General features: G+C 36.6%; 1 protein-coding gene across 15 annotated transcripts in view; it reads left to right on the top strand.

Moving 5' to 3' along the window:
* The window catches only part of PTPN13 (protein tyrosine phosphatase non-receptor type 13), a 235,554-nt gene that overhangs the window by 156,859 nt on the left and 53,909 nt on the right, over positions 1–24,786 (top strand). For 13 of the 15 annotated variants that reach the window (XR_004479207.2, XM_049709054.1, XM_033413401.2 and 10 more), the window contains 7 exons: positions 96–513; positions 655–752; positions 2,352–2,408; positions 21,025–21,114; positions 21,668–21,775; positions 21,947–22,078; positions 23,448–23,911. Coding sequence is in view for 14 of the 15 variants with exons in the window: in XM_049709054.1 (XP_049565011.1) it covers positions 96–513; positions 655–752; positions 2,352–2,408; positions 21,025–21,114; positions 21,668–21,775; positions 21,947–22,078; positions 23,448–23,911 (1,367 nt within the window). In the remaining variant the exon portion in view is untranslated. The remainder of the gene's footprint in view (positions 1–95; positions 514–654; positions 753–2,351; positions 2,409–21,024; positions 21,115–21,667; positions 21,776–21,946; positions 22,079–23,447; positions 23,912–24,786) is intronic. The other 2 variants (XM_033413406.2, XM_033413407.2) reach the window with 1 other exon arrangement.

Here is a 24,786-nt window from a genome sequence, read left to right as displayed (position 1 = left end):
AAAATTGCATGCTGTTTTTTATTTATTAAAATAGCTTTTCTCATAAAAGGTTCTATGGTGTTTTCATCGTGTAAAGCAATCCTATTTCCTTGTAGAGAAAGCTTCATTTAGGAGCCTGAATCTCCAAGCAGAGTCCGTTAGAGGATTTAATATGGGACGAGCAATCAGCACTGGTAGTCTGGCCAGCAGCACCCTGAACAAACTTGCCGTTCGACCTCTGTCAGTTCAAGCTGAGATTCTGAAGAGGCTATCCTGCTCAGAGCTGTCGCTTTACCAGCCATTGCAAAACAGTGCAAAAGAGAAGAGTGACAAAGCTTCTTGGGAGGAAAAGCCTAGAGGGATGAGTAAATCATACCACGATCTGAGTCAGGCCTCTCTCTATCCTCATCGGAAAAATGTCATTGTTAACATGGAATCCCCACCACAAACCATTGCGGAGTTGGTAGGAAAACCGTTTCACCAGATGGCGAGATCTGATACGGAATCTTTGGCAGGATTCACAAAACTTAATAAGTAAGAACATACTTAACTAACCCAAACTACATATTTGTAAATTCTGCATTTCCTACTTTTGTTTTTGTTTTGACAATTTATTATTTTCATCATACTTTTTTACACTGACACTTCCCCCCCACCTTCCTTTTCCCTCTTTAGTTCAAAGTCTGTTGCAAGTTTAAATAGAAGTCCTGAAAGGAGGAAACAGGAATCAGACTCCTCATCCTTTGAAGACCCTGGTCAAGCATATGTTATAGGTCAGCATAAACAAGCTTACCTTCTTTCTCCCTTACCTCATGCTCATAATGAAGTGAATGAGACAGTGTTAATTACCAGGAAATTATTTTTGGTTGTATGTCCTAATTACCAAAACTTTTTGTGAATATAAAATTTTAGGCTACTTAAAAAGTACCAAGTCAAATCAAAAATTGATTTAACAAGTGATTACCTCATGGCACAGACTGTTAGCTTTCTCTTGGTCACAGTTAAAGGCCATGACATTCTTACCAAGAGAACCCAGGTAGTCTGGTGCCATGGCTTTGGATAGCCTTCCTTTGGATTTTCCTTACAGTCTGTGAGAGTAGACTCCACTGATGCTATATTTTTTTTTAAGAAAAGTTTATTTAGGTTACTTTCAGAATGGAATTGTGTCTAGAAAGAGATAGTTTTATGCAGTGTGCTATGGTTGTTAGGTAGAAATTCTTAGTTGATTTAAGTTTTCTCAATTTCTCCCAGCTAGCTGGGGCCTATGAACTATTTAAGTATAGACAGAAGTTGTTTGTGTTTATAAATACACACTACCTTATAAGATAAACAGAAGGATTCCTGTTGTTTTGTGCATCTTAAAAGCGAACTGCATGGGAATCAATCTTTTAGAAAAGTAGATATTTAAGCACAGAGGTCTGAATGACTACTCAGAATAGGAAACAGCTGGGCAGACAAGCAGTCAACAAGGATACCCTTTTCTATGGTTGTTTTACTAAATAATACTAATTAACTCTCCCTTGGAACTAAGTGTGATCATAACTATACAAAGTTAAAAAGTATTTTCTCACCCTGTAATTGGATTGGGGATATGTGGAGTAAATGAAGTCAAAGAGAACTACACTGTAATTGATAAATATTTATGGAAGGCCACATTACTTTATTAATATAGGTTTCCACAGCTTTCAGAGATTATACTATCATCAATTTAAATTGAATTGGTTAAAAAAACTTTAAACAGATGAAAGACAAGACTCCATCTTATAGGTCACCCTATGCGTTGAAAATAGCCTAAAAAGACACTGATTTAATCTTTCAGAAAATAATTTTCAAAGTGTATTCATGTATAATGGGATCTCTTATAGATTCTAAGCTATTTTCATTAGGAAGCCTTTGTTCTACATAAAAATTCATCACATATCAGATATAGAGTAGTGAATATTCAATAGAAAAACACAAGTAAAATAAAATTCAACCATAAAAAATTATTTTCTACATTTGTTTTTGATTGATTATTCATTCTTATTGAATATTGAACTTTCTTTTACCATTTGAACAGATACTTTTAAAACTCATTTTAGTTTCATCATTTCATATATGACATCAAAATGCCATTGTCAGAAACAGTACATTTGTGTTTAAATTTATTCTGCAAAACAAGTTGATATGCTTAACTTGGACATTAAAAGTAGTAAAAAAGAAAAAAAAAAAAGCCCATTGTGGGGAGACAAGTTATTTTTCTGAGTGTAAATAAAAGAAATTGTTGCTGTCTTAATGTTTTGTTGATTTTTATGAATTTATCAGAAGAAATTACTTCTGTATATAGTATCTGACCATTTTTAAACTGTCTAATAATTTAATTTATACCACAGGAATGACTTTGCATAGTTCTGGAAATTCTTCATCCCAAGTACCCTTAAAAGAAAATGGTAGGTTTACAAAATGTTTTTCCCTTCATTTCCATCATAATTTTTCTCTTGTACCTTGTAAGATAGTCATGGGCCTAATAAAGAGCTTTCAATTCCATGTCAAGGATTTTAGGCCTTACATTGGAGTCAGAAGAGAGTTGTGGTTTTCAGCATCTCAGTGATGTGATGGGACCTGTAATTTAGACTAATGTTGATGAACTAGAGAAATGACAAATTCGAGATAAGGACACTAATTGGGAGCTAAGGTAGCTTAGGTGGGAGATAATTTTGATTGAAAAGCGTTTTAACTGAGGGATGCTTCAACTGAATCTTGAAATAAAAGGAGTATTTATTCAGGTAGAATGGTGTGGATAAGTATTCCAGACCAAGGGCATAGTGTGATCAAAGACATGCAGACATGTGAGAAGATAACAGATTCAGAGAGATGTAAGAATCTCAGTATGGAGTTATGCTGGGGCCAGAGTGAAGGTCAAAAACTAAATGGTGACCAGCTTTGAGTCTTATCATAAATCTTTTGGGAAGAATTTGAAGACTTTAAATGTTGAGATTAATAGTTTAGAAAGAATCTAAGAAGAAACAAAATTGTAGGAAAAAAACTTTGTGCAATGACTTGAAGGTCAGTGGGTTCACAATTTTTATAATTTAGGTTACAAAATACTTTCATGTACATTATTTGATTTTTCTAACAACCTTCATGGGTATAAAGAATATTATTATCACTATGTATATACATCTTTCCTCCAAAAATGTTTAAGTTTTACCCTCAAATTCTTAAAGTTGAAATAATCAGAAGCCTGATGAGAAGAAAGCAAATATGCTGATCACAAGTATTAATATAGTTAAACTTTGATGAAGCTTTAAGTTTAGCTCTCATTTTCCTGAGAGCCAAGGCAAAAATGAAGGCATGCGAATTAGTTGAACCATATGAAACTGTTGTTTTTGTAGGTCAAAGCTGTCAGACATCAGTAAGCTATTTTGTATAATTCTCATTCTCTGATAGAAATACACATACCAGTTCTTCAAGAGAGGAACATTTTTCTTGGAAGCAAAATTGTGTCCAAAAGTAAATCTTTTTACTTTTATAATATCTTAAATACTCATAGCAAATGAAAGATATTTTCATCTCCTATTTTTTAATGTATTAATCCTTAAAAAACCTGAGGGCATACCATTAAAGAAAAAGTCAGTTTATACTTAGACCTAAGTTACTAAGACCTTGTCATATAGCTTTTTGATGACCAAATGTCTTACATGGACTGAAGTTAGAATACCTCTGTACCTAAAATAGGTCAGTTATTAACATGTCCATAACAGTTGTACTTATTGACTGACAGTTATTTAGTGCTTACTATGTGCCAAAGACTGTTCTAAGCACGTTATGTTTCTCTCTCAATCCCCCCAACAATCCTATGAGCCAGAACTAATGCTACTTCCTTTTCACAGATGAGAAGCCAAAACACAGAAAGGTAGAGTTGCATAGTAGGTCACGGAGCTGGCAAAAGCTGGGGCCATGATTTGAATGCAGGATGTCTGTTTCCAGAGCCTATGCTCTAATCCACTCTTTAGACTGTCTCCTAGTATAATAATGCCTAATTATTTTTAGGTATTATTTCTCCCAGCTAAACTTTTGAAATAAGCTGGATAATAATCTATTCAAGGATGAGAGCCTGAAATGTGTTTTTACCTAGGTTCTAACGGAAAAGAATATGAATTTACATTGGGTACCAAATGAACATCATGTGCAGGGTAGGATCTGTGTTTAAACCTCCAGGCACTCATCTTCCCACCTGCCCACTACAGAGGGGCCAACCCACCTTCCCATGGAGGTGTTCCCCAGTTGGCTTATAGACAAGTTTATATTTTCTTCAAAATTCTCCTTCAGTCTGTCCAAGTAGCCCTGAATTAGTGCTCTGTTGAGAATTGAGTTTTGACATAATAGAGCATGGCAAACATGTTTTTCCAAATAAGGTAACTGAAGATTAAAGAGTTAAATTACTTGCCTGTTGGTCAAATATAGGACTTTTTATTCTCATTTCAGTGTTTTTCGTTGCTGAACAAGATTATTAAGAGAAAATTAGAAATGAGCATTAGTTAATACTGAATTATTTATCACTTAATACAAAGGCCAATGAATAAAATTCAGTCTTAACCTTTTACAACTTTCAGAGACCCATAAAGAGTGTGAAACTTAGAAGATAAAAGAAGAAAGGCAGGAGTCTTCCAATCTCATGAAACAAATATGGAAAGGATTCCAATCCTTTGATTAATTGTGATTTCCAAAAAGAAATAAAGGTTGCTTAACCTTTCAAAAAATGGCACATGTTATAACAGTTCTTTTTTTTAATTATAGTTGATTTACAATATTATATTAGCTTCCAGTGTTCAACGTAGTGATTCAGTATTTTATACTCCATTAAAAGTTACAGTGGCTATAATTCCCTGTGCTGTATAGTATATCCTTGTTGCTTATCTATTTTATACATGGTAGTTTATATCTTATTCCCATACCCCTATCTTGACCCTCCCCACTTCCGTCTCCCCACTGGTGACTAGTAGTTTGTTTTCTATATCTATGAGTCTGTTTTTGTTTTGCTATAGACATTTATTTGTTTTTTTGTGTTTTTTTTGCGATACGCGGGCCTCTCACTGTTGTGGCCCCTCCCGTTGCGGAGCACAGGCTCCGGACGCGCAGGCTCAGCAGCCATGGCTCACGGGCCCAGCCGCTCCGCGGCATGTGGGATCTTCCCGGACCGGGGCACGAACCCGTGTCCCCTGCATCGGCAGGCGGACTCTCAACCACTGCGCCACCAGGGAAGCCCTATTTGTTTTATTTTTTAGATTCCACGTATAACTGACATCATACGGTATTTGTATTTTCTGTCAGACTTATTTCGCTAAGCACAATATTCTCTAGGCCCATCCAAGTTGCTGCTAATGGCAGAATTTCATTCTTTTTTTATGGCTGACCAGTACTGCACTGTATATAGATATATATACCACATCTTCTTTATCCATTCATCTGTTGATGGACAGTTGGGTTGCTTCTGTAACTTAGATACTTTAAATAGTGTTGCTATGAACCTTGGGGTGCATGTATATTTTTGAATTAGTGGTTTTGTTTTTTCTGGATATATACCCAGTAGTGGAATTGCTGGGTCATATGGTAGTTCTGTTTTTAGTTTTTTGAGAAACATCCATACTGTTTTCCATAGTGGCTGCACCATTTTACACTCCCACCAACAGTGTACAAGGATTCCCTTTTTGCCACACTCTCAACAACATTTATTATTTGTAGACTTTTTGATTGTAGGTAGCCATTCTGAGAGATGTGAGGTGATAGTTCATTGTGGTTTTAATTTGCATTTCTGATGATTACTGATTTCAAGCATATTTTCATGTGCCTGTTGACCATTTGTATGTCTTCTTTGGAAAAATGTCTATTTAGATCTTCTGCCTGTGTTTTTTATTTGGTTGGTTTTTTTAATTTTGAATTGTATGTGTTATTTATTTATTTTGGCTATTACCCCTTGTTGGTCATATCATTTGCAAATATTTTCTCCCATTCAGTAGGTTGTCTTTTCATTTTGTCAGTGGTTTCCCTTGCTTTGCAAAAGTTTTTAAGTTTAATTAGGTCCTATTTGTTTATTTTGGCTTTTATTTCTTTTGCCTTAGGAGACAGACCCAAAAAAATATTGCTACAATTTATGTCAAAGTATGTTCTGCCTATGTTCTCATCTAGGAGTTTTATGGTTTCCAGGTCTTATATTTAGGTATTTGATCCATCTGTGGTTTATTTTTGTATATGGTATGAGGAAATGTTCTAATCTCATTCTTTTACATGTAGCATTCCAGTTTTTTCAGCAACACTTATTGAAGAGACTTGTCATTTCTCAATTGTATATTCTTGCCTCTTTTGCCATAGAGTAATTAATCATAGGTGCATGGGTTTATTTCTGGGTTCTCTATTCTGTTCCATTGATCTATGTGTCTGCTTTTGTGCCAGTATCATGGTATTTTGATTACTATAGCTTTGTAGTATAATCTGAAGTCTGAGAAGATGATGTCTCCAGCTTTGTTATTTTTTTCTCAAAATTGCTTTGGCAATTCAGGGTCTTTTGTGGTTCCATATAAATTCTAGGATTATTTCTTCTAGTTCTGTGAAAAATGTCATGGGTATTTTGCTACGGATTTCATTAAATCTGTAAAGTGCTTTGGGTAGTATGGCCAGTTTAACAATATTAATTCTTCCAGTCCAAGAGCACGGGATATCTTCCCATTTCTTTGTATCATCTTCAGTTTCCTTTATCAGTGTTTCATAGTTTTCAGAGTGTAGGTCATTCACCTCCTTGGTTAAGTTTGTTCCTAGTTTATTCTTTTTGATGTGATTTTAAACAGAATTTTTTGTTTGTTTGTTTGGTTTTGGGGGTTTTTTTATTTTAACTTTCTCTTTCTGATAGTTCATTATTAGAGTATAGAAAAGCAACCGATTTCTGTATATTAATCTTCTGTCCTGCAACTTTACTGAATTCATTTATTAGTTTTTTGGTGGAAACGTTAGGATTTTCTATTTAAAGTATCATGTCATCTGCAAATAGTGACAGTTTTACTTCTTCCCTTCCAATATATAGATGCCTTTTATTTCTTTTTTCTCTGATTGTTGTGGCTAGGACTTCATTGCTATGTTCAATAGAAGCGGCAAGAGTGGTCATCCTTGTCTTGTTCCTGAATTTACAGGAAAGGCTTTCAGCTTTCCACTGTTGAGTATGATGTTAGCTGTGAGTTTGTCATAACTGACTTTTATTATGTTGAGATATGTTCCCTCTATACCAAATTTGATGAGAGTTTTTATCATGAAAGGAAGTCGAATTTTGTCAAATGCTTTTTCTGTGTCTATTGAGATGATCATGTGAATTTTATCCTTCCTTCTGCTAATGTGATATGTCACATTGATTGATTCGTGAAAGGTGAACAATCCCTGTGTCCCTGGAATAAATCCAACTTGATCATGATGCACAGTCCTTTTTATATATTCTTGCATTTGGTTTGCTAATATTTTGTTGAGAATTTTTACATCTGTATTAGATACAAATGGTATAATGGATGGTGGCCTCATAGAATGAATTTGGGAGTGTTCTGTCCTCTTCAACTTTGGGGAATAGTATAGGTATAAGTTCTTCTTTATACGTTTGGTAGAATTTCCCTGTGAACTGTCCAGTCCTGAACTTTTGTTTGCTGGGAGGTATTTTGTTGTTGTTTTAATTATAAATTCAGTTTTACTACTACTGATCAATGCGTTCAATTTATCCACTTCTTCTTGACTCAGTCTTGGCAGGCTGTATGTTTCTAGAAGTTTGTCCATTTCTTCTAGGTGGTCCAGTTTGTTGGCATGTAACTATAATATTCTCTTATGATTTTTTCTATCTCTGTGGTATTGGTTGTAATTTCTCCTCTTTCATTTCTTATTTTATTTATTGGTTCTTCTCTCTTTTCTTCTTGGTTAGCCTGGCTAAAGTTTTTTTGGTTTTTTTTTTGTATCATCTTTATTGGAGTACAATTGCTTTACAATGTTGTGTTACTTTCTGCTGTATAACAAATTGAACTAGCTGTATGTATACATATATCCCCACATCACCTCCCTCTTGTGTCTCCCTCCCACCCTCCCTATCTCACCCCTCTAGGTGGTCACAAAACACCAAGCTGATCTCCCTGTGCTATGCAGCTGCTTCCCACTAGCTATCTGTTTTACATTTAGTAGTGTATGTATGTGCATGCTACTCTCACACTTCATCCCAGCTTACCCTTCCCCCTCCCCGTGTTCTCAAGTGCATTCTCTACGTCTGTGTCTTTATTCCTGTCCTGCCCCTAGGTTCATCAGAACCTTTTTTTTTTTAAGATTCCATATGTATGTGTTGTTTTTCTCTTTCTGATTTATTTCACTCTGTATGACAGACTCTAGGCCCATCCACCTCACTACAATTAGTTCAAATTTGTTTCATTTATGGCTGAGTAATATTCCATTGTATATATATGCCACATCTTCTTTATCCATTCATCTGTCGATGGACACTTCGGTTGCTTCAATGTCCCGGCTATTGTAAATAGTGCTGCAATGAACATTGTGGTACATGACTCTTTTTTTTTTCTTTCTTTCTTTTCTTTTTCTTCTTTTTATTGGCTGCGTTGGGTCGTCGTTGCTGCACACAGGTTTTCTCTAGTTGCAGAGAGCAGGGGCTACTCTTTGTTGCGGTGCACGGGCTTCTCATTGCAATGGCTTGTCTTTGTTGTAGAGCACGGGCTCTAGGCACACAGGCTTCAGTAGTTGCGGTGCATGGGCTCAGTAGTTGTGGGTCACAGGCTTTAGAGCGCATGCTCAGTAGTTGTGCGCACGGGCTTAGTTGCTTCATGGCATGTGGGATCTTCCTGGACCAGGCCTCAAACCTGTATCCCCTGCATTGGCAGGCAGATTCTTAACCACTGTGTCGCCAGAGAAGTCCCAACATGACTATTGTTGAATTATGGTTTTCTCAGGGTATATGCCCATTAGTGGGATAGCTGGGTCATATAGTAGTTCTATTTTTGGTTTTTTAAGGAAACTCCATACTGTTCTCCATAGTCACTCTATCAATTTATATTCCTACCAACAGTGCAAGAGTGTTCCCTTTTCTCCACACCCTCTCCAGCATTCATTGTTTGTAGATTTTTTGATAATGGCCATTCTGACTGCTGTGAGGTGATACGTCATTGTAGTTTTGATTTGCATTTCTCTAATGATTAGTAATGTTGAGCATTCTTTCATGTGTTTGTTGGCAATCAACAAACACATCTCCATCTGTTTGTTTGTATATCTGCTTTGGAGAAATGTCTGTTTAGGTCTTCTGCCCAGTTTTGGATTGGGATGTTTGTTTTTTGATATTGAGCTGCATGAGCTGCTTGTATATTTTGGAGATTAATCCTTTGTCAGTTGCTTTGTTTGCACATATTTTCTCCCATTCTGATGGTTGTCTCTTTGTCTTATTTATGGCCTCCTTTGCTGTGCAAAAGCTTTGAAGTTTCATTAGGTCCCATTTGTTTATTTTTGTTTTTATTTCCCTTACTCTAGGAGGTGGGTCAAAAAGGATCTTGCTGTGATTTATGTCATAGAGTGTTCTGCCTATTTTTACCTCTGAGAGTTTTATAGTGTCAGGCCTTACATTTAGGTCTTTAATCCATTTTGAGTTTATTTTTGTATATGGTGTTAGGGAGTGTTCTAATTTCATTCCTTTACATGTAGCTGTCCAGTGTTCCCATCACCACTTATTGAAGAGGTTGTCTTTTTTCCACTGTATATTCTTGCCTCCTTTATCAAAGATAAGGAGACCGTATGTGCGTGCGTTTATCTCTGGGCTTTCTATCCTGTTCCATTGATCTATATTTCTCTTTTTGTTGCAGAACTGTACTGTCTTGACTACTGTAGCTTTGTACTATAGTCTGAAGTCAGGGGAGCCTGATTACTCCAGCTCTGTTTTTCTTTCTGAAGATTGCTTTGGCTATTTGGGGTCTTTTGTGTTTCCATATAAATTGAAATTTTTTCTTCTGGTTCTCTGAAAAATGTCATTGCTAGTTTGATAGGGATCACATTGACTGTAGATTGCTTTGGGTAGTATAGTCATTTTCACAATATTGAGTCTTCCAATCCAAGAACTTGGTATATCTCTCCATCTGTTTGTATCATCTTTAATTTCTTTCATCAGTGTCATAGTTTTCTGCTTACAGGTCTTTTGTCTCCTTAGGTTAGTTTATTCCTAGGTATTTTATCCTTTTTGTTGCAGTGGTAAATGGGAGTGTTTCCTTAATTTCGCTTTCAGATTTTTCATCATTAGTGTATAGGAATGCAAGAGATTTCTGTGCATTAATTTTGTATCCCGCTACTTTACCAAATTCATTGATTAGCTCTAGTGGTTTTCTGGTAGCATCCTTAGGGTTCTCTATGTATAATATCATGTCATCTGCAAACAGTGACAGTTTTACTTCTTCTTTTCCAATTTGTATTCCTTTTATTTCCTTTTCTTCTCTGATTGCTGTGGCTAAAAGTTCCAAAACTATGTTGAATAATAGCGGTGAGAGTGAGCAACCTTGTCTTTTTCCTGATCTTAGAGGAAATGGTTTCAATTTTTCACCATTGGGAACGATGTTGGTGGTGGGTTTTTCATATATGGCCTTTATTATGTTGAGGAAATTTCCCTCTGTGCCTACTTTCTGGAGAGTTTTTATCAGAAATGGGTGTTGAATTTTGTCAGAAGCTTTTTCTGCATCTATTGAGATGATCATATGATTTTTATTCTTTGGTTTGTTAATATGGTTTATCACATTGATTGATTTGTGTATATTGAAGAATCCTTGTATTCCTGGGATAAACCCCACTTGATCATGGTGTGTGATCCTTTTAATGAGCTGTTGGATTCTGTTCGCTAGTATTTTGTTGAGGATTTTTGCATCTATGTTCATCAGTGATACTGGCCTGTAGTTTTCTTTTTTTGTGACATCTTTGGTTTTGGTATCAGGGTGATGGTGGCCTTGTAGAATGAGTTTGGGAGTGTTCCTCTGCTATATTTTGGAAGAGTTTGAGAAGGATAGGTGTTAGCTCTTCTCTAAATGTTTGATAGAATTCGCCTGTGAAGCCATCTGGTCTTGGGCTTTTGTTTGTTGGAAGATTTTTAATCACAGTTTCAATTTCAGTGCTTGTGATTGGTCTGTTTATATTTTCTATTTCTTCATGGTTCAGTCTCGGAAGGTTGTGCTTTTCTAAGAATTTGTCCATTTCTTCCATGTTGTCCATTTTATTGGCCTATAGTTGCTTGTAGGAATGTCTCATGATCATTTGTATTTCTGCAGTGTCAGTTGTTACTTCTCCTTTTTCATTTCTAATTCTTTCGATTTGAGTCTTCTCCCTTTTTTCGTGATGAGTCTGGCTAACGGTTTATCAGTTTTATCTTCTCAAAGAACCAGCTTTTAATTTTATTGTTCTTTGCTATCATTTCCTTCATTTCTTTTTCATTTATTTCTGATATGATTTTTATGATTCCTTCTGCTAACTTTGGGTTTTTCTGTTCTTTTTTCTCTAATTGCTTTAGGTGTAAGGTTAGGTTGTTTATTTGAGATGTTTCTTGTTTCTTGAGATAGTCTTGTATTTGCTGTAGACTTCCCTCTTAGCTTTTGCTGCATCCTATAGGGTTTGGGTCATCGTATTTTCATTGTCATTTGTTTCTAGGTATTTTTTGATTTCCTCTTTGATTTCTTCAGTGATCTCTTCGTTATTGAGTAGTGTATTGTTTAGCCTCCCTGTGTTTGTATTTTTTACACTTTTTTTCCTGTAATTGATACCTAGTCTCATAGCATTGTGATTGGAAAAGATACATGATGCAATTTCAATTTTCTTAAATTTACCAAGGCTTAATTTGTGACCCAAGATATGGTCTATCCTGGAGAATGTTCCATGAGCACTTGACAAAAAAGTGTATTGTGTTGTTTTTGGATGGAATGTCCTATAAATATCAATTAATTCCATCTTGTTTAATGTGTCATTTAAAGCTTGGGTTTCCTTTTTTATTTTCATTTTGGATGATCTGTCCATTGGTGAAAGTGGGGTATAAAAGTCCCCTACTCTTATTGTATTACTGTCAATTTCCCCTCTTATGGCTGTTAATATTTGCCTTATGTTTTGAGGTGCTCCTATGTTGGGTGCATAAATATTTACAATTGTTATATCTTCTTCTTGGATTGATTCCTTAATCATCATGTAGTGTCCTTCTTTGTCTCTTGTAATAGTCTTTATTTTAAAGTATGTTTTGTCTGATACGAGGATTGCTACTCCAGCTTTCTTTTGATTTCCATTTGCATGGAAAATCTTTTTCTAGCCCCTCACTTTCAATCTGTATTGTCCCTCAGTCTGAAGTGTGTCTCTTGTAGACAGCATATATACAGGTCTTTTTTTTGTATCCATTCAGTGAGCCTGTGTCTTTTGGTTGGAGCATTTAATCCATTTACATTTAAGGTAATTATCAATATGTATGTTCCTATTACCATTTTCTTAATTGTTTTGGGTTTGTTTTTGTAGCTCCTTTTCTTTTTTGTTTCCTGCCTAGAGAAGTTCCTTTAGCATTTGTTGTAAAGCTGGTTTAGTGGTGCTGAATTCTCTTAGTTTTTGCTTGTCTGTAAAGGGTTTAATTTCTCTGTTGAATCTGAATGAGGTCCTTGCTGGGTAGAGTAATCTTGGTTGTAGGTTTTTCCCGTTCATCACTTTAAGTATGTCCTGCCACTCCCTTCTGGCTTTCAGTTTCTGGTGAAAGATCAACTGTTAACCTTATGAGGATTCCCTTGTGTGTTATTTGTTGCTTTTCCCTTGCTGCTTTTAATATTTTTTCTTTGTATTTAATTTTTGATACTTTGATTAATATGTATCTTGGCGTGTTTCTCCTTGGATTTATCTTGAATGGGACTCTCTGTGCTTCCTGGACTTGATTGACTATGTCCTTTCCCATGTTAGGGAAGTTTTCAACTATAATTCCTTCAAATATTTTCTCACACCCTTTCTTTTTCTCTTCTTCTCTAGGACCCCTATAATTCGAATGTTGATGTGTTTAATGTTGTCCCAGAGGTCTCTGAGACTGTCCTTAATTGTTTTCATTCTTTTTTCTTTATTCTGCTCTGCAGTAGTTATTTCCACTATTTTATCTTCTAGGTTACTTATCTGTTCTTCTGCGTCAGTTATTCTGCTATTGATTCCTTCTAGAGAATTTTTCATTTCATTTATTGTATTGTTCATCATTGTTTGTTTGCTCTTTAGTTCTTCTAGGTCCTTGTTAAACATTTCTTGTAATTTCTCTCTTCTATTTCCAAGATTTTGGATCGTCTTTACTGTCATTACTCTGAATTGTTTTTCAGGTAGACTGCCCATTTCCTCTTCCTTTGTTTGGTCTGGTGGGTTTTTACCTTGCTCTTTCATCTGCTGCATATTTCTCTGTCTTCTCATTTTGTTTAACTTACTGTGTTTGGGGTCTCCTTTTCACAGGCTGCACGTTCATAGTTCCCTTTTTTTTGGTGTCTGCCCCAGTGGGTGAGGTTGGTTCAGTGGCTTGTGTAGGCTTCCTTGTGGAGGGTAGTGGTGTCTGTGTTCTGGTGGGTGGGGCTGGATCTTGTCTTTCTGGTGGGCAGGGCTACGTCCGGTGGTGTGTTTGGGGTGTCTGTGAACCTAGTATGGTTTTAGGCAGCCTCTCTGCTAATGGGTGGGGTTGTGTTCCTGTCTTGCTAGTTGATTGGCATGGGGCGTCCAGCACTGGAGCTTGCTAGCCATTGAGTGGAGCTGTGTCTTACTGTTGCGACGGAGATCTCTGGGAGAGCTCTCGCCAATTGATATCATGTGGGGCTGGGAGGTCTTTGGTGGTCGAGTGTCCTGAGGTCAGATCTCCCACCTCAGAGGCTCGGGCCTGAACCAGGCCAGAGCACCAAGACCCAGTCAGCCACACGGCTCAGAAGAAAAGGGAGAATAAAAGAAAGAAAATAATAATAATAATAAATTTTTAAAAATTTTTAAAATAGAAAATAATAATGTTAAAAAAAGAAGAGAGCAACCAAACCAATAAACAAATCCACCAATGATAACAAGCGCTAAAAACTATTGTAAGATAAACCTAAAAATCAGAAACAAATCAGTTGCAGACAGCAAACCCCAAGTCTACAGTTGCTCCCAAAGTCCACTGTCTCAATTTTGGGATAATTCATTGTTTATGCAGGTATTCCACAGATGCAGGGTACATCAAGTTGATTGTGAGGATTTAATCCGCTGCTGCTGAGGCTGCACGGAGAAATTTCCCTTTCTCTTCTTTGTTCGCACAGCTCCTGGGGTTCACCTTTGGTTTTGGGCCTACCTCTGCATGTAGGTTGCCCTCAGGCATCTGTTCCCACCCAGACAGGACAGGGTTAAAGCAGCGGCTGATTAGGGAGCTCTGGCCCAGGGGAGGGAGGGGTATGGTAGTTATAATTGGAATGCTGGCCGAGCCTGCGGCAGCAGAAGCCAACATGACATTGCAGCAGCCTGAGGTGCACTGTGTGTTCTCCCAGCCAGCTTGTCCCTGGATCACAGGACCCTGGCCAAGGCATGTTGCACACGCTCCCAGGGCTGTGTGGATAGCGACCTGTGCTTGCACACAGGATTCTTGGTGGCTGCAGCGGCAGCGTTAGTGTTTCATGCCTGTCTCTGGGATCTGAGCTGATAGCCATGGCCCATACCCATCTCTGGAGCTTGTTTAGGTGGTGCTCTGCCTTCTGTGGGCAGACAGGGAAGGAATCCCCTCCAGTCGTGCACCCTGAAACAATGGTCTCTTGCTCTTTGGCAGCTCCAGCCTTTTTCCCAGACTCCTTTCCGACTAGCTGTGGCACACTAGCCCCCTTCAGGCTGTGTTCACACAGCCAACCCCAGTCCTCTCCCTGGGATCTGACCTCTGACGCCTGAGTCTCAGCTCCCAGCCGCCACCTGCTCTGGCGGGTGAGCAGACAAGCCTCTCAGGCTGGTGAGTGCTGGTCGGTACCAATCTTCTGTGTGGGAATCTCTCCGCTTTGCCCTCTGCACCCCTGTTGCTGCGCTCTCCTCTGTGGCTCCGAAGCTTCCCACCCCCATCTCCACCAGTGAAGGGGCTTCCTAGTGTGTGGAAACTTTTCCTCCTTCACAGCTCCCTCCCAGGGTGCAGGTCCCATCCCTATTGTTTTGTCTTTGTTTTTTCTTTTTTCTTTTGCCCTACCCAGGTATGTGGGGAGTTTCTTGCCTTTTGGGCAGTCTCATGTCTTCTGCCAGCATTCAGTGGGCGTTCTGTAGGAGTTGTTCCACATGTTGATGTATTTTTGATGTATTTGTGGGGAGGAAGGTGATCTCCACGTCCTACTCCACCACTGTCTTGAAGGTCCTGTTGTTGGCTAAAGGTTTATCAATTTTATCTTGCAGAAAACTAGCTCTTGGTTTCATTGATCTTTTCTATTGTTTTTTTGTCTCTATTTTTTTTTAATTTCCTCTCTGATCTTTGTTATTTCCTTCCTTCAGCTGACTTTGGATTAGGTTGCTTATTTGATATTTTTCTTGTTCTTGAGGAAGGCCTGTATGACTATAAACTTCCTTCTTAGAACTGCTTTTGCTACATCTCATAATTTTGGAGAATTGTGTTTCCGTTTTCATTTGTCTTAAAGTATTTTCTGATTTCCTCTTTGATTTCTTCATTGACCCATTGGTTTTTTCAGTAGCATGTTGTTTAGTCTCCACATGTTTGTTCTTTTCCCATTTTTCTTTCTGTAATTGATTTCTGGTTTCATACCATTTTGGTAGGTCTAAATGCTTGACATAATTTCTGTCATCTTAAATTTGTTGGCACTTGTTTTGTTGAGACTTTATCCTGGAGAATATTCCATGTGTACTTGAAAAGCATATGTATTTTGCTGTTTTGGGATGGAATTTCCTGTAGATATCTGTTAAATCCAACTGGCCTGTTGTATCATGTAAGACTACAGTTGGCTTATTGATTTCCTGTCTGGATGATCTGTCCATTGATGTCAGTGGGGTATTAAAGTCCTCCAACCATCCAAGGGGGCTCATGTCCACTTTGCAGGACCCCAGGACTAGAGCGCCCAGTCTGCGCCTCTCACCACTTACTCCCCAAAGCTGGTCTCTGCCCATGTATTTTCGCTTTACCTCTGAGTCCTCTTCCAGGGGCACAGGTCCTGACCTGATCATTTTTGTTTCCTTCCTACCTGACTACATGTGAGTCTTTCTTACAGCCTTGGTTGTACAGGAGTCTTTCTGCCAGTTTCTAGTGAGAATTGTTCCACACCTAGACTTAGTTTGATGTATTCATTGGGGTGGGGGTGAGTTCCATGTCTTCTTATTCCACCATCGTGATCAACCCCTCTAATATTCCTTATTAAGAGAGTCAAAAAGTAAAAACATTTTAAAAATGTGTAGAACTTATGCAAGGCTTGTGTAAAATTGGTTTGCAGTTTTTCTTGTTTTATTATAATTCAGGATTACTGTACAATTGAAAAGTAACTTTTAGCTGAATTTGTCACCTTCCTTCCTGTTCAAACCACAAAATGGGGTCAAACACCAAACTCTTAACAAAAACAAAATGCAAAAAGCAAAAAAACTCATGTGAAAAAGCTTATTCTGGTGCAAAGTAACTTGTAAGGACAGTTAAGTAAACTTTTTCCCCAGTATTAGAACTGATTATTGTCTTTATGAACATTCTTAATTCCTAGTAATAAAATGTTGTACAGATTAGTTTTTAGTCAGATGTCAAAGACCAATGTAACTTTAAATGCTAGGGGTTTTTTTTTCCACCTAAAGTTTAATTAGAATACATACAAAGTTGAAAATTATAATAAAAAATAAAAGTCCAAAGTGCTCACAAAGGATTCAACAGATATGAGAATTAACCAGAAACAAAAGATAGAGTCAAATAAATTGAGAACTGAAAGGAACTAAAAAGTTTATCTAAACGAAACCTTTCCATTCTATGAATGAGTTAAATGAGTCCCAGAAATGTTATATGGCTCACATTCACTCAGCTAATTCATGCTAGCACAGAAATAAAACACCAAAATTTCCATTATGATCCTTCTTACCTACCACCGGAACAGTTAGTGTATTAAGTAATATAACAATGGAAAATTCCTCTCTTTGTTTTTATACCAATGTGGTGTTACTGACCCATCATCCCCGAGTTTGAATTGGATCTTTTTCCCTAGAGTGAGCGATGAATTTATCCAGAGCCTCCTCTACTTATACAGTCCAGTTCCTCTTAGAATCAGTGGCATGGAGCTGCCTGATAGTTGACAAGGGTCTAGATCTATAGCCAAGAAAATGAATTTTTCTTGCAAAAAGATTGTTGACACACTTAAATTGATTATATGACTTTGCCCTTATCAGAAACATGCTTTTACTGGGAAATTCAAATAGTTTACTCGTAGATGTATCTATCATTAGTATCCACAGTTATTCTAGTTGGGGACTGAATATATCCACATGAACCTTGTGAGAGATGAGAAAGGCAACATTGGAACAACAATCTCAAATGCAGAGAGGGTGTACATTTAATTTCTAAATTACACATTTGTTGATTATTCTTAAGATATTTCCCAGGTAAACATTATTGGGAATGACACCAGCATGTATTAATTAAAGAAATGGAAATTTCTATTTGAGCCTCTTTTACATGTTAAAATATCTGCAGAATTTGCTGTGGTCATAAAGTATATTAATGGGAAAAGAAAATTCTTTTAAAGATGTAAAAATATGTATTCCTTGAATATTAATGCTTGTTTCCATACAGTAATTAAAATAACTCAGAAATGTCTTGGTACTTGAAATATCTAGCTCATCACTTTCAATGATTTATAAATTCTACTTAATCCTCATTGAATTCTATAACTTTAAATTTAGTTGGGCTCTTATGTACTATATATCCTCAGATACTTCCTTCTCTTTTTTTTATTTTTAGCCAATGGGAAAGTATTTTGAATATCTATGTGAATATAATACCAGATAGATAGAAACTCAACATGTGCACAGTAGTGTCTAGTAACATGTAGGTCTACACCAACATCCTTTCTTCCTCTATCCCCACATTAATGTCACTTTATATCATGGCGGCAGAAGGGAGTGTTCCCTATTAAAAAGAGTAGGTTAGCAAAGCTCCCTTTCCAAAATAATAATTCAGCTCCACCCGACTCAAACCTTGTACTCCAGCCAAGCTGATCTGTGACGTTTTTGCAGAAACTTTTCTGCCTTTTTTCCATCTCAGCGTTTGTTAATGCCTTACTTGTTGTGTATAACCATCTCCGTAATCCACTTATTAAAACTCTACCTCATGTCCTTGAAGTCTTTATTTCTGGCAAGAAGAAACCTCTCCTCTCTTACAGCTCTGACTCATGCCTTCATAATACAACTATTTCTCTGAAGTCTTAACATTCTATTTATCAGTCAGACTAAATCTTTGTTCTTCTAGCCTGATCTGATTGAGCTTACATTTATTATGCTAGCAGCTTTCATATTATCTCTTTTTATTTTCCCCAATTGCCTAATGTGGGACTTTCACAGGAAAACTATTGAGCAAACATCTGAAAGGTGAAAGTATAATTGAATGAATTAATATTCATATCTCACTGATGAGTCCTTGAAAACAGCTTAATCTATTACTTCTAGTTAGGGAAATAAATAACATAAAAACATTGCACATTTTGTGTGTGTGTGGGTCTATACACATATTCCAATATTGTTTACCTGGGAAATGTTTTAATATCCATACACTCACCCACACATGTACATTTATTAGCCAAATAAGTAATATAAATAACCAATCTTGTTTGTACATATGTTGGAAATGAAAATAAAGAAATAGCATTTTTATTCTTTGAATCAATACCTTTGACTTGTAACAGATACTCCTTAGGAACATTCAGAATATTGGTCACTTTTATAATTGAAGGCAGAAACACTCTGTCTAAAGCAAATGGACTCTGTCTTCAGAATGGTGATAAAAGTTTACATTTAATACCTAACATGACCTCATCCCTTATTTGTTTTATTTTATGGATTCATTCTATTGTATTTTTTATTTGGTTCTAGCTGAAAATTAGGCCTAATTGTCTATTTTAGGCTAAAAGTATCTTGGATACCTAGATAATATTAAGTTAGGCAATAACTGATTCATGAACTTTATGCTTGTTTGTATAAACCAAATATATAAGGCTCTTCACACCATTGTCCAGTGATCTCTTTTTTTGGAATCTCATTAATTAATTAGAAATACTGAACTACTACCACTCCTATTGATTATAACTAAGTTTATAACTAAGTTTTGGTCAAAAAGAAACAACAGAATAGGGACGTGTATACTACAGGGAGCTAGCAAACTTGCACTAGTACTTGGTGTTTAAGGGACAAGGTTAATTGACTCCAGAGAGCAAATGGTTGTTATTGTTTTCTGAAATTAATGGAGTTTATTTCTAGAATATGAAGTATCACATTTTCATCATTTAAACATTAATATATGTTGCGTAACAAAGTTACTATTTATAACATATTAATACAATTTTAAATCCATGGGTAGTCATATGTTGGCAGATAATCTCTAGTTTTTAAAAAGCTTCAATATGCTTAAGAACTATGTAGAGGTGAATTTTCAGATTTAGTTTAAACAAATATCTTTCTGAGTGTGTTGAACTCATTTACCACCACCTCACACACAGACCAGTGTAAACTATTAAATTACAGTTGATGTTAAGAAGTGTATTAATTTGCTAGAGCTGCCATAACAAGATCCCACAGATTGGGTGCCTTAAACAACATAAATGTATGTTCTCACAGTTCTGGAGGCTAGAAGTCTGAGATCAAGGTGTCAGCAGCATTGATTTCTTCTGAGACCTCTCTCCTTGGCTTTGTCGGTGGAGTTATTCCTCTTTCTTCACATGGTCTTCCCTCTGTGCACACACACGTCTGTATCCAAATTCCCTCTTCTTATAAGGATATCAGTCATATTGGATTAGGCCACCCTAAAGACCTCATTTTAACTTATCTTTTTAAAAACCTATCTTCAAATATGGTTAACTTCTGAGGTACTAGGAGTTAGGGTTTCAACATATTTATTTGGAGGAAAGGGAGGAGCAACACATTTCAGCCCATAGCAAGAAGGGTGTGTATGTGTGTATGTTTTCACATGCTCTGATTATTAAGTAAATGAAGTAATTTTATTAAGATGACAATTAAGTGGTATATTTATTGGTTTAATTTAGGAGATATTTGTATATGATCAGCTTACTTAAAAAAAAAAACCCCAAGTAGAAATAAGAAACAGTAAATTTTAGTTCTGATGCCAACATTCACTCAATGTATTTAGCTAGCATTTATCAAGTACTAAAGGCATTTTGCTGGCCAGTGATACTAGCTGATAATGTTGAGCAAGTCATGAACTATTATTCCTCATCTGCAAAACAATGATTAGAAATCTCTTTGCTTACCTCATGAGATTGTTCCACAAATAAAATAAGAAACAGAAGTCCTTTGAGAATGTGCCAGCCAAGTCATTATTAATGGGATTTAAAAGAATAAATCCTGTTTCTTCGTGTTGCTCTTTTACCCTAGAACTTACATGAATGTTTTACACATTATAAGTAGAAATGCCAACCACTTATTAGTGGGAAATTCTTAACATATTGAGCATTATCAAATTCAGGAAGTCAACTGTCATATAACAGAAAGACATGAAGTCTGACAGCCAAGTTTAAGGTTCACCTCTTGCCTGTACTAGCTGAGTAAACCTGCTCAAATCATTTAACCTCTTGAGATCTATTTATGCATTTGTAACTGAAATATATCAATACATATTTCACAGGGAACCATTTATAAGGAATAAATGTGATAACATAATCATTTGGTAAACTATAACTCACTATCAACATATAAGATAATGGCATATTATTTAAAATATGATTTTAAAGTGACCGAGCAATCTGTTAGTGAGCTTTATTTAAATTAGAACAAGCAGTCTAATGCCCAAGCATGTTATGTTTATTTTATCTTAAAATTGTGCATTTCCAATAGATGTGCTGCACAAAAGATGGAGCATAGTATCTTCACCAGAAAGGGAGATCACCCTGGTTAACCTGAAAAAAGATACAAAGTATGGCTTAGGTAAGTCACTGAGATTCTTAAAGGTCTGTGAAGTTCAAAGAGAAAAAGTCAGTTGCATAGCATTGGCATTGAGGCCCCAGCCCACTTCTGCCTACCTGCATCCCCTTTACCCAACCTGCCCAGTCAGGAAATGTCAAAGATGAAATGCTTACAAGCAATATTTCTACCAAATTTAAGTCCCATCTCACATGTGTTACCTATTAAATTATATTTGATATGAGACTACACTTCTATGTGTCACGCAGGCTAATCATTAGTCCTTGAAAGCACCAGTATCATGAAGATCCTTTTATTTTTATTTCTACTTATTTTTTTATTGAGATATAGTCGATTTATAATATCATATAAGTTTCAGGTGTACAACATAGTGATTCACAATTTTTAAAGGTTACACTCCATTTATAGTTATTATAAAATATTGGCTATATTCCTGTGCTATATAATATATTCTTGTAGCTTATTTATTTTATACATAGTAGTTTGTACCTCTTAATTCCCTACCCCTATCTTGCCCCTCCCCATGAAGATCTTTTTAAAATGTGCTATTTCACAGGATTTCAAATTATTGGTGGAGAAAAGATGGGAAGACTGGATCTAGGTATATTTATTAGTTCAATTACCCCTGGAGGACCAGCTGACTTGGATGGATGCTTAAAGCCAGGTATTTATTTTTAGGTAATTTCCTAAGTACTTAACTGACAGGCATGAATTTGCACAGATGGCAAAAGTAGAACTTGGGCAAAACAAAACTAATGAGGGGCAGGTAGCATTTCTAAGATTTAGCATGAATTTCTCTTTGATATAGAAAATATTGGATCGTCTATTTTTACAGGAGACCGTTTGATATCTGTGAATAGTGTGAGTCTGGAGGGGGTCAGCCACCATGCTGCAATTGAAATTTTGCAAAATGCACCTGAAGACGTGACACTTGTTATCTCTCAGCCAAAAGAAAAGATATCCAAAGGTAATGTTGTGAATGTCTCTTAGCTGTGTGTTCTGTTTCACTTTCCACAAAAATTTCAATATGTGGAGCAATAAATTAGATTTAAACTTATTTCCTTTCTGGAAATGTAATATGTGTAGTTCTGATTGCTTTAATTTTATGCATCAGTATAACTTTTTCATTCATCACTTCTAAGATTTTCTGTCTTATTCTTCTTTAGTAATACATGCATAAAAATGGATTTGTTGTGCAAAATCAATATCACTTAATTAAATTCTGAGTACTTGGTGTGTTCCATCACTTCTTAGGCCAAATCAGAAATAAAATTCTTAATAATTGCCTAATTAATATAGTTATATAACAGTTACCTATGAAGTCCTGTCATGAACCTGATTATAAAAGGAAAAGGATACCAACACACCAGAAATGTAGAAGCAAGACCGTATCATTTTGTCTCATAATCCCTGCCATTAGCATGTTGTGACAAAAAAGGCACTTGACAAAGACCAGATGACTTGAGTTCAAGCCATACCTGAGCCACTTATTAGCTGTGTGACAAGTCCTCTTGAGCTATGGTTGTTTTTCTTTCTTTAAAGCGGATACAGTGACCTGGCCCTGCCTCGTCTGTCTTGCACAGAGTTGTCACGAGGATCAAGTGGTGGGGCAGTGTTAGAAAGCAGCACACACAGCATGTGCAGTGAGCAGTGAGAAAGGCTCAGAGTCCAGGGGCAGATTCTGTCTCACTGCTTAACACTGTATACTTCTTACTGACTTTTAGGAATTCTTTGTATATTATTTAAGTTTTCCTTATTTTGCTTGCCATGTAAGACTTCATTTCTAATAAACTTGCATCTGTAATTCTTTTATGCATGTCACCTGTGGATTGTGTCTTAGGAAAGCTTTCATTAGTGGCTTTTTGAAAGAACTATGTATGTAAGGAATTCGGAGTTGCCTTCCTTGATAATTACTTGGAGTCCAAAAAATGCAGTCTGATAAGACAATATAAAACAAGTAAATATATAACCATTAAATAAGGATCAAGGATTTTTGGAGATTCAAGTTATCTCTAGTTAGGGAATTGAGAAAGTCTTCACAGGGGAGACTCACTAGAAATAGGTCTTGGAGAATGGAAATGAGGAGTTAAGGCAAAGGGGGTCCACATTTCCATAGAAGCTGCGGAAAGAAAGACCCAAAGAGGAAGCAAAGGAAACAGAAAGCATCTGCTACATTTGTTGAGTCCTTGTCATGGTTCCAAGCCCTGGTTCATGTGTCGTACATGTGTTATCCTGTGTAAAATCCTCCCAACAATCACCAGGGAACATTGTGCATATATGTAAGCACAAACGTGTCACTAACCTGTTATCCTCATTGACGGATTTTGACTTTTCAGTGCCTTCTGCTCCTGTGCACATTGGCATTGGCATGAAAAACTACATGAAGAAAGCTTCCTACGTGCAAGACAGTGCTGTAAATTCTTCTGAGGATCACTGCTGGCCACGTGGCACCCCAGGGCACACCTCAGATAGCTCATTTGGGCTGTCTGGGGGCCTGCGGGAGGGAAGCCTGAGTTCTCAAGATTCCAGGACTGAGAGTGCCAGCTTGTCCCAGAGCCAGGTCAATGGTTTCTTTGTCAGCCATGTAGGTGACCGAAGCTGGCAGGAATCAAAGCACGGTAGCCCTTCCCCATCTGTGATATCCAAAGCCACTGAGAAAAAGGGGACTTCTACTGACAATAACCAAAGCAAAGCTAAAAAAGCAGGCATTTATGATGCAACAGATTACTCTGACCGTGGAGATTCAGACATGGATGAAGCCACTTATTCCAGCAGTCAGGATCATCAAACACAAAAAAAGGCATTGTTTAATTTGAATCTTTGTTTTTTTCACTTAATAAAGCAAACAACAGCAAATATATTACAGAGCAGAATAATCTACTATAAACTGAGTACATTGTTCTGGAAAGGAGAAATAGTTTATATATTATGCTACTAACTGCTACTGCATTTGATGCTAACTTTCAGAGAAATTAGCAGCTTTGAATACTAACTCCAAAATGGCTGTCATTCTGGGAACTTGCTACATGATTACATAAAGGAATGAATAATCAGATTATGATTGTTTTCTATAAATTGTTTATCTCTTGGTATTTATATTAATAAGAAAATTTAATATCTGAAAAAAGTTCCTAAATAGTTCATATAATGGACAGTTGACTTTACTATTGTTAGCCTAAATTATTCTGAAGTTCTGAATGTATGATAATAAGAGCAACAAAATAGAAAATTGTTCATTTCCTAGAAATTTTAGAAATGATATAAATTTATACGCATATTCACAAGCGGGTTCAGAAAAGAACCTTAAGCCCTTTGTTCACTGAAAAACATTCCTCGTAAGAGAGTTATGTCCTTATAAACTGGGCTTAGCTGTTGTGTCTGTGTTTATAGTGGATTTGTAAACATTAGCAAAGTAAACATGAGGCCTACTCATCTTAAAGGCCCAAGTTAAAAGCTACTGCTTGATATGTATTGTTTTTTAAATGAAATGGAAATACTTTCTAAATTTGAGTGTATAAAAAGCATTGGATAAGGATTATGTAAAAGCCAGGTTTGAACTGGGTTCTGGGCTTCCCTCTGCCATATCTGTTTGACCTGAGGAAAGCCCTTTAATCTCTAGACCTCAATTTCCTCAACCATAAACTATGAAGGCATTGGATTAGATGATCCCTAAGA

The sequence above is a fragment of the Orcinus orca genome, chromosome 4 (assembly GCF_937001465.1).
Source record: "Orcinus orca chromosome 4, mOrcOrc1.1, whole genome shotgun sequence".
NCBI lineage: Eukaryota > Metazoa > Chordata > Mammalia > Artiodactyla > Delphinidae > Orcinus > Orcinus orca.
This window is presented reverse-complemented; position numbering and strand designations above follow the sequence as displayed.